Source organism: Eleutherodactylus coqui, chromosome 11 (genome assembly GCF_035609145.1).
Source record: "Eleutherodactylus coqui strain aEleCoq1 chromosome 11, aEleCoq1.hap1, whole genome shotgun sequence".
Taxonomy (NCBI): Eukaryota; Metazoa; Chordata; class Amphibia; order Anura; family Eleutherodactylidae; genus Eleutherodactylus; species Eleutherodactylus coqui.
In genome coordinates, this window is record NC_089847.1 from 92,918,658 (window position 1) to 92,938,710 (window position 20,053).

Sequence of the window (20,053 nt, forward strand, 5' to 3'; positions counted from 1 at the left end):
CTCCCAAAATGTTGTGCAGTCATACCTCTACTTTCGTTGCCTCCTTCTTTCGACGGTTTCCAGTTTCGCCGATTCTTCAGCCTGGAATCTTGCCTCTTTCGTTGCTTGTTTCTTATTTTGGCCCATGTGACCTTGCTGCTGATTGCTCCAATCACAGCCATTCATTGATGAATAGCTGTAATTAGAGCATCCAGTGCTGGATGTGATTTGCTGAGCGGGCTGTCACTCAGTTGACTCAGCCAATCAGAGCTGGCGCTCTCTGATCTTAGCTCTCCCTCTGGCAGTCTCCCTGCCGCTCTCAGATATTTGCTCCCGTCCTCCACTGACAGCTGTCTCTGGTGCTCTGCAATATCCACTCCCATGCCTCACCGATGCCAGACCTACTGTCAGTCTCCATGCCGGCCTTGTCTCCGGTTTCTCTGGTGTCAGCGGCAATGCCCCATTGAAATGAATAGGAGCGTTGTACAGCATTTAGCGCAGCGCTGAAAAAGCAGTGCTAAACACTGTACAAAAATGTGATTTGGTATGTTTTTTGGAATGTCTAGAATGTATTAATTGGATTTACATTGATTCCTATGAAAATAATTGCCTCGAGTTTCATTGGTTTCAAGTTTAGCTGATTGCTTTCGGACGGATTACCAGCGGAACAAGAGGTTTGACTGTATTTTGTATGGTTTTTTTATAATTGATATTTTTAATATACATATAAATTGAGCTGCATAGTATCAAATTGAACACCTATAGCACCATTTCCTATTTGCGATTTATTGCATGTGTGGATATTGCATATATGTGCATTCAGTGATCTTTTTCTTTAAATCTTTTTATTTTGGGTTGAGCTGCCTCTGTTGTTCAGTTTATTACTAAGCAAAGAAATAAGACCGAACAATTGAACACATTAAAGTTCATTAGTTATTCCACCTTCAGTTCCAGTTTATTGGTTCTGAATCCAGCATACATGTTTAGTATATACTACTGTACATTTTTTTGAAATATGAAAGCTATTATGATTGGTGTCTACATGGTCTACTTGCAGTTTACCATGGCCTACTGTGTTATGCTAACTCTCTGTGTTACAGTTTGTTTAGCCTTTAATTAGCTTTATAATGTATTTAAGAGAACTAAAGTTTTTTAACTACTTAAGATAACTCATTTCAGGAAGTTATCACAATCATAGGCGTACCGGTAGGGGGTGCCGGGGTCGCAACGGCGACCCGGCCCTTGCGCTTGAGGGGGCCCAGAGGCCGCCCTGCAGCATATACTGGTGACTTTCACTTTGCACTGTCGGTTGCAGCTTGCTAAATTAGTGCGGTCCGGCCGACAGCACAAGCCAGGAGGAGAGTAGGAGAAGGGAGGGGGCAGGACTTGGAGAGAGGACAGGGGAAGACGAGGGGGAGGGGGAAGGAGTAGAGAGGACTTACCAGCACACAGGCACAGCACAGCAAGACATCGAGTGGCCAGGGAAGATGTCATCTCCCTGCTGCTTCCTTCCTGTTCCTGCTGACACTGCGTACACCTGCTCTCCTGAGCAGAGATGTAGTCTGGGCACCAGGGTATGTATGTATCTATCTGTCTGTCTATCTATCTTGCCTAGTCTCATATCTATCTATGTATCTATCTATGTATCTATCTATCTATCTCATATCTATCTCCATAGCTTTCTATCTATCTATCTCATATCTATCTAATATCTATCTATCTCCATATCTATCTATCTCCATATCTATCTATCTATATATCTATCTATCTATCTATCTATCTATCTATCTATCTCTCTATCTCTCTATCTCCTATCTATCTATCTATCTCCTATCTATCTCTCTATCTCCTATCTATCTATTTCCATATCTATCTATCTCCTTTCTATCTATCTATCTCCTATCTATCTATCTCTATATCTATCTATCTCTTTATCTATCTATCTATCTATCTATCTATCTATCTATCATCTATCTATCTATCTATCTATCTATCTATCTATCTATCTCCTATCTCATATCTATCTCCTATCTATCTATCTATCTATCTATCTATCTATCTATCTATCTATCTATCTATCTATCTATCTATCGATCTATCTATCTATCTATCTCCTATCTATCCATCTATCTATTTATCTATCCATCTATCTGTTTATCTATCCATCTATCTCCATCTCTCTCTTTCCTATCTCTCTCTCTCCTATCTCTCTTTCCTATCTCTCTCTTTCCTATCTCTCTCTTTCCTATCTCTCTCTTTCCTATCTCTCTCTTAGGCCTCATGCCCACTTGCACGCACGGATTTCACTGCTGAATCCCGCAGTGAAATATGTGCATGCCCGCGGACATGGAGAGGGAAAATACATTATACTTACCTCTCCGGACGCTGCGGGGCTCTTCTCTGTGCAGGCCGGATCTTCTTTCTTCCTTCGGGTCGGCGGACGTGCTCGGCACACCGGCAGCGTGCAACGTGCACTAATATTTAAAAAAATCTCCTGTTCTCCCACGTATCCACGGCACAGCACAAAAACAGCTGCAGCTGTGCCGCGGATACGAACGGCTTCCATAGGCTTCAATGGAAGCCGCGGGAGCCATCCGTGTGGCAGACCCGCGGGAAAATGGAGCATGCTGCGTTTTTTTCCTGTGCGTGTGACCCGCAAACCGGGAAGGAATCCCATCTGCATGCTTTTAGCTGCCCTACCGATGCTAATGCATCCCTATGGGCAGTAAGATGCACGGATCTCCCGTGCGGGTCCACGTGCAGATTTTATAAATAAAATCCGCACGTGGACATTGGCCCTCAGACATAGATATGGGGCGAGGGGGAAATAGGACCTGGGGGGGCCCCAGCTGAACTTTTGCACCTGGGCCCCTGAGCCTTTAGGTACGCCCCTGATCACAATCAAGTTAAACTTTGCTGCATCCGTACATTGCACTCAGGATTTAATATGTATATTTCATATGCAAATTATCTGACTATCAGAGACCTGTTGTTTTCATCTAGCTCTCTTATATGTTGTTTAACTATTATATAAAAGATATTTTCTACACATTAAAGATATGATTTTTTTTCTGTAACTAGCAGCAGTTCAGCTTTAGGCTGGGTTCACACAGGGCAGATTTGCCACGGAAATTCCGTCCGGAATTTTGCCGCTGCTAATTTCGGAATTAGCCAGCCATGTGGACGAGATTTCTCAGATATTTCATCCACACAGGACGGCCAATCCGCTGCGGTTAATCTGGCCGAAACCACGGCTGCGGTGCGGCTTTGCCGACCGCAGCCACGGCTTTGTCTACCGCAGCATGTCCATTCTTTTTTCTTTCCGCTGCGGCCGCGCTTTCCTCTATGGGAGCACCGGCTGTAGCGGAAGAGCGAGCGGCCGGGCCGCTTCAAAGCCGCCGCGGGGTTTCCCACGGCGGTTCTCCCGGCGGAAATCTTGTGGTTTTTGCTGCGGCCAAACCACGGGATTTCCGGCTGGAATCTGCCCCCCGTGTGACCCCAGCTTTAGCGTCCCCATAACAACACTTGATATCAAGGGTTTGGACAGTGTCGGCTTGCCATAGAGAACTTGCTGCATGCAATATTTATTAATGCTGATAATATACGGTACTGTCCAAATGTTTTAGGTAGGTGTGGAAAAAATGCGCAAAGTCTGAATTTTTTCAAAAAATAGAAGCCATTTGATTGGCTCCAAATTTATTCTGCAGCAGGACAACAACTAAAAATACAAAGCCAATGTCATAAAGAACTGCCTTCAACGGAAGGAAGAATAGGGAGTACTGGAAGTGATGGTATGGCCCCCGCAGAGCCCTAATCTCAACATTATCCCATCTGTCTGGGATTACATGAAGAGACAGAAGGATATGAGCGACCCGACATCCACAGAGGATCTGTGCTTAGTTCTCCAAGATGTCTGGAACAACCTCCCTGCCGAGTTTAAAAACTATGTGCAAATGTATCTAGAAGAATTGATGCTGTTTTGAAGGCAAAAGGAGCTCACACCAAATATTGATTTGATTTAGATTTCTTTCTTGTTCAGTCACTTTACATTTTATTTGCCAAAAATAAAAATTATAACTATTAAGTATTCTTACTTGGCAGCATTTTTCCACACCTGCCTAAGGGCTAATGCCCACGGCCATGACGGACTCCGCCAGCGGAATATCGCAGCGGAGTCTGTCATGGTGCCCCCTCAAAGACCCCATACACACCTCCTGGATCCGCTGTGCACGTCCCGTGTGACGTGCCGGCACACATGCGCAGTATAGCGCATGACGCTGCCGGCAGTGGGTGGGGACGCATAATAATGTGATACTTCCGCTGTGCTGCTAGCGGAAGTATAGCGTGACGGCCAGATTCCATTGACTACAATGGAAGCCGGCCACATATATTCCCGTGGCAAATAGAGCATGCTGCTGTTTATATATGCGGAATTCTACCACGGAATTCCGCAGTGTGAACATTGAGCTATTAGGTTCAATAGAACCTAATAGCTGCGGCGTAACACTGCAGATTTCCGGCGCTTTTCACACAGCGGAAATCCGTCCGTGGGCATTAGCCCAAAAACTTATGAACAGTACTGTATTTCTATGCTTTGTGTCCTGTATTGATAAATACATTGCAACTACTAACTTACAACAGATTTTCCTATCTCACAGTCCTACCTCTCATAGTTCACAGACATATGAGGAAAGGTAGTGAATCTTATTTTAGCTTTCTTTTCTTGTGCATCCCATATGAATTATGTATAACAAACATTAAACATTATTTCTAATTTATAAAGTGAAGGAAATGGAACAGATCCTTAAATACAGGCTTATTAGAGAATAGTAATCCACAGGCTGACAACCTATTTTCTTACAGCTCTACTTACGGCAAACCGTTGGTGATCTCCAATTAATGCAAACACAGGCTTCACTACAAGCTTGGGCATACGCTGCGACTGCAGTACAGTAGCATTCACAGTCGCCTCCCAGATCACAGGCACATGTATCTTTGATACAATTCTCATGGAATTTCTCTGGGGCAACCTGTAATAGATGAGTCAAAGAATTAGAATAAACGTAGAGGAAAGTATACTACCTTAGTGTATGAGCACGCTGTTTAGAAGAATAGAAACTGGCCCGAAAAATGTAGGAAGGGGTGAGGGAGTTGGTATAATTCTTCACAACATCAATGACCCCCAGTGGGCTTACGATCACTGCTGAATGTCTAACTTGAGCAGACAAGTAAGGTGCGGATGTATATCTGATAGTTCATTTATTTGTATTAGGGTGGTTTCCCATCTACGCCCATGGTTCTGCTTTCCTTTTCCGTTCGGGTAGGAAGGAGGGGGGCAGGAAAGGGGAATCCCCGAAGCCGAACAGCTCTGTCTCAGTATGGAACTGATCAGTGTTAAATGGACCCCACTGATAATAATGGGGTCCGTTTGGTTTCCAATCAGCCCGGCTTTCGGACTAAAGAAAAATAACTGTTCCTTCCGATATTTTGAGCCGATCTGTAGCAGAACCTCTGGAGGTTCCAATACAGATGTGAAGCCAGCCTTACCATGTGGGACATGCAGTATGTAATCACAAATATGTAAACTTTATTATACATGTGGCTATTTGCACGATTTTGTACTTATTTGTTTCACTCTATTTTAACAAACGTTTCCATTAACTGAGTTAAAAAAAAATTTTTTAAGTAAAGTAAACTAGTTTATATAAAAATAATACAATAACCCATTAGCATATTACCTCACTGTGGCATGGTGCAAATACATCACTGAAAATAATGTTACACAATTTCTGTGCCCAGGCTAATCTATATGGGTTGACGGCACAAGGATCCTTGGATATGTAGACTTCCGGGCATAAGTGAGACACCTTCCAGCTATCTCTAAACCGCTTCACATTTTCAACTACACATTGACTCCTTGTAGTAAAATCATTGTTGGCATTTCCATCAAAGTTTCCACAAAGACCACACACCTTCCCCTAGTAAAAAAAAATAACAAGTTTATTTCAGATTCAGATTGGGAATATATATTAATTTCTTACAGACAATATATCCTTGTTAAAACGTATATGTATAGAATGATAACATTGAGCAGCAAAATGTGGGTCATGGTATAATGGATGTGGTCCCCCTTCACTTCTATATATGCACCTTTGGGCACGTTGCAAAATGTTGGCTGATTGATTATATATGAAGACACTTCTTTACTCTTGTGCACACAGTCTTCCAAGCCTCACTGTCTGTTTTACGTTTCAAGTATGCTATGAAACTTAGTCTGGTATGGGCATAACTGCCTTTTTTGTACCTAAAGTCATTAAGTGGGTTAACAAGAAGTAAGGGGCAAATGGAAAATAATTAGAGATGAGTGAGCGTACTCGCTAAGGGCAACTACTCGAGCGAGTATTGCCTTTTGCGAGTACCTGCCCACTCATCTCGAAAGATTCGGGTGCCGACGGGATGGGGGGGCGGAGAGCGGCGGGGGAGAGCGGGGAGGAACGGGGGGGGAGATCTTTCTCTCCCCCCCCCCGCTCCCCCCTGCTCACTCCCGCAACTCACCGCTCACCCCCACCAGCACTCGAATCTTTTAAGACAAGCGGGCAGGTACTCGCAAAAGGCAATACTCGCTTGAGTAGTTGCCCTTAGCGAGTACGCTCGCTCATCTCTAAAAATAATATGACTGCCGGACCAGATTACACAGAGTTTACTTGGACCCTGGAATCATTGAGCTGCAAGACTCAAAACTGTAGATCTTTATCCAAAAACCTTCCAATGCAGCAATAACGGTGGTTGCGAATAGGCATATACCCTTTAGATGCCTTTTTATTCTATGCTAGGTTATAATTAGAGATGAGCGAGCATACTCGCTAAGGACAATTGCTGGATCGAGCATTGTCCTTAGCGAGTATCTCCCCGCTCAGGATAAAAGGTTCGGGTGCCGGCGCGGGTGACAGGTGAGTTGCGGCAGTCAGCAGGGGGGAGCGGGGGGGAGAGAGGGAGAGAGAGATCTCCCCTCCATTCCTCCCCTGCAGCTCCCTGCCCGCTGCCGGCAGCCGAATCTTTGCTCCCGAGCGGGCAGGTACTCGCTAAGGGCAATGCTCGAACGAGTAATTGCCCTTAGCGAGTATGCTCGCTCATCTCTAGTTATAATCTAAGGATTAATTAAAAGTCCTTGTATCCGCTTATGATTAAATATTTGTTTGTTCTACCCCTATTTTTTATTATCAATAAGGTTTTCAATTTTAGAAATGATGACAATCTATATTTAAACACCGCTTTAATACTTTTGGGGCTCTTCCACGCTGGTGATAATGCACAATTTTGAAACCAATGATTTTCAATTATTTCATTCTCATTTGCAATGTGTACACTCAAGCCTCGCAGCGATAAAAAAAACTGCAATATCACCCTCTAGCCCCGCCCTCTATCTCTCCAAATATAGGGAGATATGTTAGAGATCCCCTGTAGCTCCGCCCCCTCTCTCTCCTCAAAACATCGCAAACGACAATTAAACCATTGAAAATCATTGGTTTCAAAATCATCCGTTTTCACTCATTCTCGCATCGTAGGAAAATCTATCGCCAGTGTGGAAGAACCATAAAGGTGCTCTCCAAGTATAATCAATACACGTGTTTTACAATGTTTAGTGTGGCATTTACAATGCTGTAAAAAATATTGTGTTTGAGAGCAGCCTAAGCGTATTTCAGCACGTATTTGTGAAGCGTTTTTGCAGAATGTTCATTACGTTTTTTAATGTTTTTTAACGTACTTTTTGCTCACACAAGTTTGGTGCACTTGCACTCGCAAAAAAACGCGCATCGATGCGTCCAGCCATTGAAATTGCCAATTAGTTTAATGAGTTCAAGATGTGTTCTTTTCCTGTGCAAATGCGCTGGTAAGTAGAGTATGCTGCATATTATTTTGCTCGACCGAAATGTGCAGCCCAAATACACACTTGTGAACGAACCCACTGAAATTAATAGGTTCTTTTATCTGTGTACTATGTGTGCAAAATTTTCATGCGCAAATATACTCATCTCTCCCGACTCCCGCTGTGCCTTACCCCATCACTCTGCGTCTCCCCCCTAATGTCATGATCATAGACTGCAGCAGCCTGTTTATGGGACGTCACAGGCTGATGCAGCCAATGACAGAGCTCAGCTCTCGATTTTTGAGCCCTGTCATTGGCTGCAGCAGCCTGTAAACAAACACTGAGCAATGAGGACTGAGCAACAGTGCAGGAGATACAGGGACCCGGGAGAAGTGAGTATATGTCTGTTTGTTGTGTTCTTGCACAGCAAACATGTTTTTGGGATGAAAAAAAAACTTGGACAGCCCCTTTAAGTTTCAAGTTATGTTTAAATGTTACCTTAAAGTACGGGCTCAGGTAGATGTAAATGCTTGATTTTCGGTCCCACATTAAAACAAGACCAATGTTGGTCTCAATGATTATAAATAATCCCATGCTACGAATCTTGTAAGGAATATTAACATCATTTGATGTTTGCAAAACCTCGAAGACTTCATTTGCGAGAATAACTTTATGGGCCTAAATAGAAAAAAACAATTAAGAAAAATGTGAAAGGATTATTTACTTGTCAGAACACAGAGCTAACAGACTTACGTTTCCAAAAAAATGAAAGCATGACAAATTTGGGGTCTGGTAGTTTACTAATTAAAAGCCCTTATCCCTGAAGCGGATTACATGATCTATTACAAGCGTATTATGGTAAATCAACAGGGGTCTGAGCTCGCAGACTACCTAAATGTGATCTTCTGACATGTATCTATTATGTTTGGGTGGATTCCTCCAAAAATGACAAGAATGCAGGGGATTTTTAAAAATGAAATGTTCTTCTAAATGAACTTCTCCCAAAATGTTATAATAATTTAATCAGATTGTCTCTGGTGATCAGCACTGGAGGAATCTGAGTCTTGATGACCATGTAGTTCATGGATGTCCTGGGTGTTTATTACCGCTCCCCGTTCCTTCGTTGGTGGCCACTCTAATTCCTGTTCACCGCCTGCATCAGGATGCTATAGGAACTGGCCCCTCCAGCTGACATCAGGTGGGGTGGTCGAGCTTCTCAGCTGTCACATGATACATAATGATTGAGGTACATCCTTCTTGATTGTTATTGTTTGTATTGCCATTGACTATTGATCCTGATCTTGGTCTTGGCATGTTCCTAAGTATACCTCTGCTTTGCACATTACCTATCATGGCTAATAGTTGTAGTCCTATTTCTGGTCTTGCCTTCTGGCTATTTCTTGATTATGCTTCTGCCTTGTCCATCGGATACTCTGTTTAAACTTGTAATCCTCCCAACTTCACTGTACTATCTTGTCTTTGGCTTGTTCCATCCTGTCTGCTTTTCTGGTGACAAAACCCTGGCTTTGTTTTGGGAACAGGCCACAGCTCCAGCCATACAATCTGTGACTATTCTGGGGTCAAGACCTGGGAATCCTCCTGTTGAAAAATCCACACCTCCTTATGGGTAACAAGCATGAAAATCGGGGGATTTCTAAGACTTTGCACTCCAGTCTAGCACGTGTCAAGCGGACTGAGGCTTAGAGAATCCACATATCCGTAACACTGGATTCATCAGAGCAGAAGCTACTTTTGGAGAATGGCTCTCCATTCTAGTACATGAAACAGTGGCCCCAAGCAGAGAGCCCTTTAATGTTCATATGTCTTAATAGGGCATATGGAGACAGATACAGTCATCATGACGAGATAACTTCTTTAACAAGTTGCGCTACCAATTCTTTCCTATGCCTAATTTAGATGAGCCTGCAGAACAAACAAAAATGTATAATGTTTACAGAATAGCAAAGCTATATATTTATTTTTCTTCCATATATTTCAGCTGTGCACTTGTATCACTCATGAGATATTTTATTGGAGACAATGCTTACCCCTAGATAGAGTGTAATAGCCTTCGAGCAAGAAGTTCCTGTTGTCCCACATGGGATATTTTCTGAGATGACTTTAAATGTTCCATTCCATAAATGTTCAATATCGCAGTAATCCTATGAGACGTTACAATATAACATATAAGATAAATGCAAGAAGACTTTATATTTTTTGATTGGCTATTTTCATTGCACATCTCACACTGTACCTGAACCAAAGTATATTCACAATTTCCATTGGTCGTATAGTATTTATTGTCAAAGGTGATGTAGTGACCTTCTCCGTACAAAGTACATACTCCCTTTTCTGCTTTGCTGTCACACACCCAAGTCCCGTTTCCGCAGACACTGTTAAAAAAGGCAATATTCATCTTTATTAGGATTTTGCTAAAATGTTAATCAATACTGATTTAACCCTTTCTAATCCACTGTCTGACGTCTGAAGACATTCTAATTGAAGGCTGTACAGCTTCTATGTTGGAAGACGTCCGGCAGGGTATTCTTACTGTATATTATTGGCTGCTCTGTTGTCGAGGGGGCCTCTGTAGCATGTCCCATACCGCAGTACTGGCTCTAGCCATTGTATAATGGCAGAAAGAGATGCCCCTATGAAACCCTGAATCCAAAATTGGATTGCAAAGGGTTAAAACTATTAGTTTGTTCACACTTATGTTGACTGCTCTATTCAGAGCGAGTGATTCAGATTCTGCTTACTTTACCAGAAAAAATAGTGTGGCTTGGAGAGCTATTTTTCCAGTAAAATGACAGACACAATCATGGAGACCTGATGAACCTCCTTACAGTTAATGGAGTTCATTGTGCCCGTCATCTATTGGATCTGATACTCATCATTATCCTTGTTCTGCTCCTGTGTCAGAACAGAACAATGACAATAGATAACGCAGGTGTGAGCAAAGCCAAACAAGATGCAAACGTATAAAATACATATGAAGCATTAGTGGATGTCAACTACAACTACTGAAAGCCCCATAGAATGTCAACTACTTGAGCCCCATAGAAACTGCAAGGGCAGCCTTTATAGTATGTTCACTTTTGAATAAGGCTATCTAAGGTCAGATAAGTAAAAGTTACTCATTGAATTATTTACTTTCATTGAATTGTTTATGTATTATAGTTTCTGTATCTATCATGCTACGTATTAACCATTATTTACATATCCATATAGTTGTGAAAACTCTTGTTTCTATGTATAAGGGTGGTTTCACACTTACGCTGGAACCTCCGGTCGGAGGTTCCACTGCAGATCCGGCAAGTACCGGAAGAATAAGCGCAGCATGCAACGCTTTTTCTTCTGTCTAAAAGCCAGGCAGCTAGGGGGTCTGTTCTAGTCAATGAGGTCTGTCTGTTGCTGTTTGGTGCCATCCTGAGACAGAGCCATTCTGCCATGGGTATTTCCCTTTCCTGCTCCCTGAATGGAGCAGTAAAGCGGAACTCCAGGCACAAGTGTGAAAACACTCTAATGGCAGTAAATACAAACTCACTTATGAAACAAAAGAATGGTTACTTTTTACTGGCACTATATAATATGCAGTATATAATGTACATACCATTGATTGCAGTGTATTGTGGCTACCTCCCCAGGGTTGTAATTGTTACCACTGTGAACACAGGGACATTCCTCTGGCTTTATACAAGTTCCGTTTCCATTTAGAACTAATCCTTTTGGGCATAAGCAGCCTGATACACACGGTGAGCTGTACTGTCACGGCACAGGGGTCAGCAATATGGATATGAGGAAATGAATGCAATAATAGATTACACATATATTGCTAGTATAGAAAATGATACTTAGAAACTTAAGGCCATTTTACACACAACAATTATCGCTAAAACGGCCACATGACTGAATGAACTGACATCATTTTTACATAAAATTACACATATGGATAATGGCTTTTAATCATCTCCATTTCCTCATTAGCTAAAGTAAACACAGTAGGAATTGTTTGCTCAGGTGGGCGTGTTTATACCAGGGATTATCTGGCCTGCAGGATTTCATTGTCTTCTCCAGACATGATTAAACAATGTACTCATTATGTATGCAAAGCAAACAAAAACACCTCCCCTCAGTTCACCAAGCCTCTCAAAAAACTGCAGGATTTCCATTCAAATGAAAGGTCTCTTGAGCGGCCAACCAATAGTTTTTATGTGGGCTAAAAACCAGTGCCAAACAGCAATTGAGCAAATAGTGCACGGCTGCCCGCATTTACATGACTCATTTTCGGATGTTTGAACAAATTTTGAGTAATAATGGTTGCCTATAAAAGGGCCTTTAGCAAATTAGGATAAATGGTTTGAAGCATCAGTAGAGAATTTCATCAGTACTTAAAGGGGTTTTCCAGTGAAATTCTATTGATGACCTATCATCAGTATAAGACATCCATAATTGATCAACTGGGGTCCGTTGCTTGGGACCCCGATCAATCAGCTGAATGGTGCTGCAATAACACAGAGGTTGGAGCGAAAGCGCCGGCCATTATAAGGAAGTCAGTGGGGAGTCTTCCGCTCCAACCTCTGTGTATTTGGAGCGGAAGTCTTTGCACTGACCTCCCATGTAGTGGCTGGCACTTGTAACTGCAGGCAAAGCTTCCATTGTCTTCTCCGACATCTATGTAATTGTGGTGCTGACAGCATGCTCCTGCTCAGTTGATCGGTCAGGGTCCCAAGCAACGATAGGTTATCGGTAGCATTTCACTGGAAAACCCCTTTAATCATTGCTGTTTGGTTTAATTGCCTGACTTACTATATAAACATTGACCCTTGCAGTTTTTGTTTGACAAAATTAGTATTTCTTAAAAGGGGTACTAGCTTTTCAGACAACTTATGCTCATAGATCACACAAGCCAAGAAATTACAACCTTGTGGAAGGAAGATAATTTGTTGTACAGCAAATCAGGAGTCACAGAATTAACTGCTATACATTATCAGAGTAAAACATAACTTTTATTAAATAATTTATAAAGGTATCCAGAAGGAGGAAATCAGAGAAGACCTAGAAAAAAGTGTATGTAGAAAGGGGGATTCTATTGTTTTGGGTCCTCTATGTTCCTGAGTGTATCTCATCCTCAATAGACCCAGTATGCGTTTTTTCCAAATGCTTTTTTCAGTGTTTACTTTTAAGTTATTTACCTAGAATTTGTTTAGAATGTTTTATTGTATACATCTTATAGCAATATTGCCTATTGATCTATTTATCTATTAGGTCTTTAGTATCTAAAATTTGCTCCATATGTTATGGCAACATATATTTAAGGTGGTATTTGTCGCATCCAGCTTGGACGCACTGGATCTGTCGCCCACAGATCTCTAACAAATACAAAAGAACAACATGGCAAAACAGAAAATAGAACCAAAATATGGGAAACACTGTCCCTATATAAGCAAAACTCAGGGAAGGACCCTGCCTGAAAGCAGGGCGATCGTCCTGATAAGGATAGCCCTGACCGTGTGCCTCGGCCCTTAGTTGACCCTATGTGGGAAAGGGAAAGAACACAAGAATACTAAAACTGAAAAGTTAAAAGAAAACAAATGCAGCACTAAGTTTTGAGATGTGGTAGGTAACTAAGCAATCTAGGACCAAACTCTGACTGCAAGCTCAGCCAGAGAAAGACTAACAATCAACAGTGGTTTAGCTCAGTATCCAGCCAGGTTAAATAGCCATGCTAATTACCCATAGGTGCTACTCAGCACGTCACACCTAATACCATATGCATTAAGCCAGAAGATTTAGAACCATCTCCAAAACCCGCACCAGACTTGTCAGCATGACAGCAATTCCAGCACCACCACAACAGTATTATGATTTGTGGATTTACATTTTATGGTAATACCTTTATCTATGAGGACTTGAGAATTTAATATTTGTTCTCTTTGATAATATTAATAACATCTATTTGAGGTGGCATTATGATCTGAGTGTAAGTGACTGTACTTAGTTACTGTAACACTGGTTTATAGCTTGGGTCCCTGATGAGCCAAAGTAATTGTTTGGTGAAACGCGTAGGTAGTTTATGACAGTGTCATAGATTATCACATGAAGTGTATTCTGGTCATATGAGAATATTGTTCCTGCCTCATAACAAGGCCATCCTGAAATATTGGAAATATTCTGCGTATTGATTGATTCTACTCTTTGCATGCTTTAAGCTATCCTCTTATAGTATATCTAAAATGATCATTGATATTATTTCTTTACTTCTAGTCTTCTTTGGCTGTTTTTTTCTTTTCCCCCCCTTAATCTAGGGCTTACTATGGATATATAAGGCAAGGTTCCATCAAGGGGTCGCCCTTTTTGAGGATGGCACTCCGTATTGTCAGTGAACAACATAGGGCATTATAGGATGTTTTTACAGGGCCCTTTCCCTTTCTACATGTCCTTTTTTATGTCTTCTCTGGTCTCCCCCACTTGGATTTCTTTTTAAATTACTTAATAAAAGTTATGTTTTCCTCTGACAATGTATAGCAGTGACTTCAGTAACCCCCCAACTTATGTTCCTTTCTCTTCAATCTTGTAATATACTTTCATTAAAAAGTTTGTTTTTTAACCATTATAAATAAAGTTTAAAGTGGCCGCCACTAGGGATCTCTCTTCCACTTACTCTGCAATTCACTGCCTGTAGTTAGGTATTGAGCTTCTGTAGTTACTGGGATGTGTGGAGGGGCTATCATTACAAGTTGTTTCCTATACTTGCTCGCTGACAGCTCTTTTTACAGTGTCTGCAATCTTTACAGTCTTTGCCTGTCCTGCTGTTACAGCATATGTGTGTACATTACTTTAACTTTACTACTTGGCAAGAATGTCTCTGAATGCCGGAATCATGCGGGGATAGCAGAGGAGTAGGAATATATATACTGCCTTCCTGGTGATTGAATCAGACAGAACAATGCACCATGGGCAATAAGGAAAGGAAGTACAATACAGGGAACTACTGCCAGAGTGCTAGTTTTGCTACACACCCGATGTCTGAAAGCAGATTGCAAACAGCAGGGCAGCAGAGAAATACGGAAGACCACCTGAAAGTCAGAATTAAAGTGATTGCTGGCATTCCAGGTTTTCCCTTAAATGCCTTTCCCATGCAGTAAAATAACTAACAGGCATATACTCGCCTCTCCTCACTTCTGCTGTGTTTGTTTACATGCTGTAGTCACACCCAGTTTATGGGATGTCACATGCAATACCTGTGACATCCTATAAACAGGCTATGGCAGCCTGTAAACATGACATCACAGGGGATACCCGGAATAAGAAATAGGGTGGAAACAGCAGCAAATGAGTGGGTAAGGAGAACTTGTTATATTTTAGAAACATTGTTAAAAACCAGATACGGTTAAGGGAATAACTCTTATGGGATACCACTACAACTGTCCTATTCTTACTGAAAAGATGATGGCTCCAAACTCAACTACAAATAGGGTCATCTTATATTCGTCTTCAGGGGTCCATCATTGTATCAGACAGAATTTAGAGGGAGCCAAGAAAACCTGTCACCTCCCTACAATACCAAAAATGAAGTTAATGGTGTTGTTAGGGGAGGTGCTCTATCATAAAGTCATGGGAGAGCACACGCTGGGCAATCTGAAAAGAGTCAGATATTCATGCGCTGCACAATCTTGAGAGGGTGTCACATCGTAGGAAGCAGGGATATAAAAATACATTCCCTGGCTCCCTGTCACCTACCCTAACAGCACCATAACTTAGTTACGGTAGGGATGTGACATGTTCCCTTTAATGACCTATTTGTGTCACTGGAACTACAAAACATTGTACTTATTAGTATGAAATGGTATGCTAGCCTACTTTCTTATTACTATCTGGAGCTATGACAGTAGATATCTACAGGATAGGCATCACTGTTGCTAATGTAGCATATGAAAGTGCTGCCTGGAAGTATTAATATTTATACTCACACAGTTTGTAGTTAATGTACTGCAGCTCTTAGAACATTCTGTTCCTTTTCCTGTTTCGCCAGCTTCATCACAATCAAAGTAAACCATGGGATAAGGACACACTGAAAAGTACAGTACATTTATAACACATGACCTCTTGATTCATACCTGATTACAGTATAGTTTTTGGACTCAATTCATCAAAGAGAATTCTTAGTGCAGAAGATATACTGTATATTCATATCAGATAATGAACTATATATGATTTCATACACTGACTCTAAAAAGGGAAATAAACTGCATAGCTTTACAGCCACATCCCCGCTGATTCCATTGCTGTTTTTATTTTTCTACTAGACTCTCACCCGCCGTTTCTCCTGCAATAGCTCCCTCTACATATGAAACCTAAAAAATAGTCTAGTGTCAAGTGGGTGGTCTCTACCACTCAGTGTCATCGCTTTTAATTGTCAATGATTGGTGAAGACCAACCACTTGAAAGCAGACTTGTATTGCACTCAATATGTAACAGCAATAGAGATGAGCGAACGTACTCGGTAAGGCCGATTTCGCAATCGAGCACCGCGATTTTCGAGTACTTCACTACTCGGGTGAAAAGATTTGGGGGTCGCCGGGGGGCGGGGCGTGGCGTGGTGGAGCGGGGGTAGCAGCGCGGAACAGGTGGGAGCTCTCTCTCTCTCCCTCTCCCCCCCACTCCCCTCTGCAACCCCCCGCTCACCCACGGCGCCCCCCGAATCTTTTCACCCGAGTAGTGAAGTACTCGAAAAGCGCGGTGCTTGATTGCGAAATTGGCCTTACCAAGTACGTTCGCTCATCTCTAAACAGCAACCATTGCTGGCAGATGGGATTGGGGGTGGGGAGTTTAGAAGCAGGAAAGCAGCAATGTGTCATGAACAGTCTCTTTTACGTTCATGTATCACCCATGTGTCATCGGTCTTTTTTCATGTTCAAAATAACTGGAAGATGGCCCAATATTTTCTCTAGACTTGCTTAGCAATCATCAGTGACAAAATAGAGCGTACATGGATATTCTCCATGTGCGCTCCAGGTTATTTGTATGGGCATCTGTTGACTTAAATAGGTGACTGTTGTCTTTTGGCTGTATTATGGTGTTGATATGGTGCACTACATAGGAGTACTATGTGAATATTGTAGGGTAGTACAACTTGGATACTGTATGGAGGTATTTCTTAGACATTGTATACCAGTATTATTTTGGTATCAAATGCCTCTATTGTTTGGGTACTGTATAAGAGTATTATTTAGGGCAGAATTTCCACTGTGATTCAGCCAGTAGAAATTCTGCAGCATTTACTGCCCATGTGAAGGCAGCCTAAAGGTTTTACACAGCCAAGTAATCCTGACATTGTCATTTTGTCATGTATTGTACTTTATTTAAGTAGTAAAATTAGACTGATAAAGTTTGCATATATTTATTAAAAAGCACCAAAATTGTGGAAACATTTTAAAAAGTAACGTATTTTTTATTTGCAACTGCAGTATGTTAAATATGTACATACATAGTCGCCAGGCCCAGATGAAATATACCCAAAGGTTATAAGGGAATTAAGTAATGTGATCGATAGACTGCTATTTCTTATATTTAGGGACTCTATTGAGACCGAGGTTGTACCACTGGATTGCCAATGTGGTTCCAATATGCAAAAAGGGGTCTAAAAGAGAACCTGGTAACTACAGACCAGTAAGTCTCACTTAAATAATTGGAAAAATTATTATTTTTGCTTTTAGTTTAGATTTTATTTTGAATGTATATAAATGGTATTGATGATTTAAGTAGATTCATTTATCTAATAACTCGTTGATATAATAAATTAATGAAAGGGTACGTTCACACATAGCTGAATTGGTGTGGTTTTTGGCAGCGAAAAATCTGCACCAAAATCCACATCAGATTCCGCGTTAAACCATTGGTACGGATTTTGATACAGACTTTGACATAGATTCGCAACAGACTTCACCCCTTTATTTGAAGGATGAAATCAGCTGAGAATCAGAGTCAAAAAGTGAGTCAAAATTGGCATCAATGGTGTGGATTTTGATGCAGATTTTTGTGCAGATCCACACCAAAATCTACAGAGCAAAATATGCTATGAATGGAATGTACCCATATACATTTCGCAATAGCCTATTTCGAGTATTTCAACCACTCAAGGGTATATGATTGCCCACTGAGTGAAAATATGAAGTTACATTGCTGCTGCACAGAACCCCGCAAGCAGCAACATAAATTTGCAGTGTGCGGTTGTGACGTGGTTAACGGATTTAGTCAAAATGGATTACCTTGTTTGCCGCGGTCAGTACATTGTAATGTTCCATTTGTGCAGTTGCTATTAGGAGAAACAGAAAATATGTTTAACAACATTTAAAGGTAATAAGCATAACTTAAGCATTTAAGTTCCATTTTTTGCTGAGACACGATGCTCTTGATGAAGTGAAGCATAACTTTATTAGCGCACATTATAGCTTCCCGTACCTATATAGTACATATATTTTTATCACTTATTGAAACATCAGACTGTAGAAAGTAACATAGAGCAGTTATTTTGAGACGTATAATGTATGTATTTAATACCTCTGTGGGATTAAATAGTAGAACTGCCTATGAAGCTCTCCTACCATGTGTTCCAATTTGACCAGAAACCCCAAATCATGCATACCACTCAGGATAACAATGTTTTACATTTTTCAAAAGCCATAACTTTTTTATTTTTCCGTCAACGCGGCCATATAAGGGCTTGTTTTCTGTGTGGCGAACTGTAGTTTTTATCGGTGCCATTTTTGGGTACATAAACTATATTGTAAAACTTTTATTATTTTTTTATGATTGTAGGGAGAGAAAACGCATCAATTCTGCCATAGATTTTTTTTTTAAAGCATTAATTATGCAGAATAAATAACACACTACATTTTTTCTGCGGGTCGGTCTGATTACACCAATACTAAAATTCTTACTTTTTTTTAGGTTTTTCCACTTTTCTGTAATAAAACTCCTTTTTTGGAAAACTTTTTTTCCCTAAATCGCTGCATTCAAAGTCCTGTAACTTTTTTATTTTTCCATGGACGGAGCTGTGTGAGGGCTTATTTTTTGCGAGACGAGCTGTAGTTTTTATTGGTACCATTTTGGGGTACATACATTTTTTTTTATCACCTTTATTGCGTTTTTTGGGTGGCAAAATGCTAAAAATTAGCATTTTGGCTCAGTTTTTTAGCGTTTTTTTACACTTTTTGCCGTGCAGGATAAAACGTGTGTACGATTTATTGTATGGGCCTTTACGGACACGTCGATACCAAATATGCGTTTCTTTAGGGGGGGTGTTATGAATATGAGAAAGAGCTTAAAAAAGGGTGTTTTTTTTATAATTTTTTTTTTACATTTTTAATTTTTGTACATTATTTTGTTTTTTTTACACCATCTGTGTCCCTCTGAGGGACTTGCACTATACCACCGATGATCGCTACGATAAGGCATTGCAGAGTGCCCAGTAATCTACAGTAAGAATACCCTGCCAGACGTCTTCCGACATCGGGGCTGTACAGCCTTCAATCAGAATGTCTTTAGACGTCAGACAGTGGATTGGAAAGGGTTAAAACTCTTCTACTATTAGTGAAGACTGAGATGCAGGACTACTGGCAGTGTTGCCAACTGTCCATAAATTCATGTACAGTTCGCAAAAGCGGTATTTTCTGCTATCGTTTGTACTTTTCAGCAGAAAAAAATACCATCCGTGATTTTTTACTCCTAGAACTTTGTACAACACATACGCCAGAAGTACTGACATGCGTAGTGCAAACAGCAAAAATGAAGCCAGGGGACTGACAATCACACAGCCACCAATAGGAGTTGAAGAGGGAGAAGCTGAGAGGGGTAGGATTTTTCTCGTCTGGCCTCCACTCTTCAAATTTTTTCCCACTCAGCCAGCAGCCAGAATTGTAGGGATGGACTGTCACAGAGTTTGAAATGCCAGCAAGGGAGAAAGCCATACTGTTGAGTGTAGTTGCGCCTATGTCAATGTGTTTAAGCCCTAAGTGCACCAATCTTAGCCCTCAGAGATAGGGAGCCAGTTAAGGTGATAATATTGGTGTGTCCACAGTGTAAAGGTGGTGGGTGGGAATTTTATTTGTGAAAAGAACTGTATTTAAAGGCCTGTCCACACTGGTACTGTGCAATAGCATGCTCGGAGTGCAGAACACATTCCATTTCTGGAGCACATGCTCT

At 41.2% G+C, this 20,053-nt stretch overlaps 1 protein-coding gene across 1 annotated transcript in view; it reads right to left on the reverse strand.

The window, feature by feature from the left end:
* The window catches only part of LOC136581748 (mucin-2-like), a 176,267-nt gene that overhangs the window by 68,391 nt on the left and 87,823 nt on the right, over positions 1-20,053 (reverse strand). The window contains exons 13-17 of the mRNA XM_066582371.1: positions 10,101-10,239; positions 9,895-10,008; positions 8,345-8,524; positions 5,718-5,957; positions 4,853-5,009 (exon numbers count right to left, since the gene is read on the reverse strand). Of these exons, the coding sequence (XP_066438468.1) occupies positions 4,853-5,009; positions 5,718-5,957; positions 8,345-8,524; positions 9,895-10,008; positions 10,101-10,239 (830 nt within the window). The remainder of the gene's footprint in view (positions 1-4,852; positions 5,010-5,717; positions 5,958-8,344; positions 8,525-9,894; positions 10,009-10,100; positions 10,240-20,053) is intronic.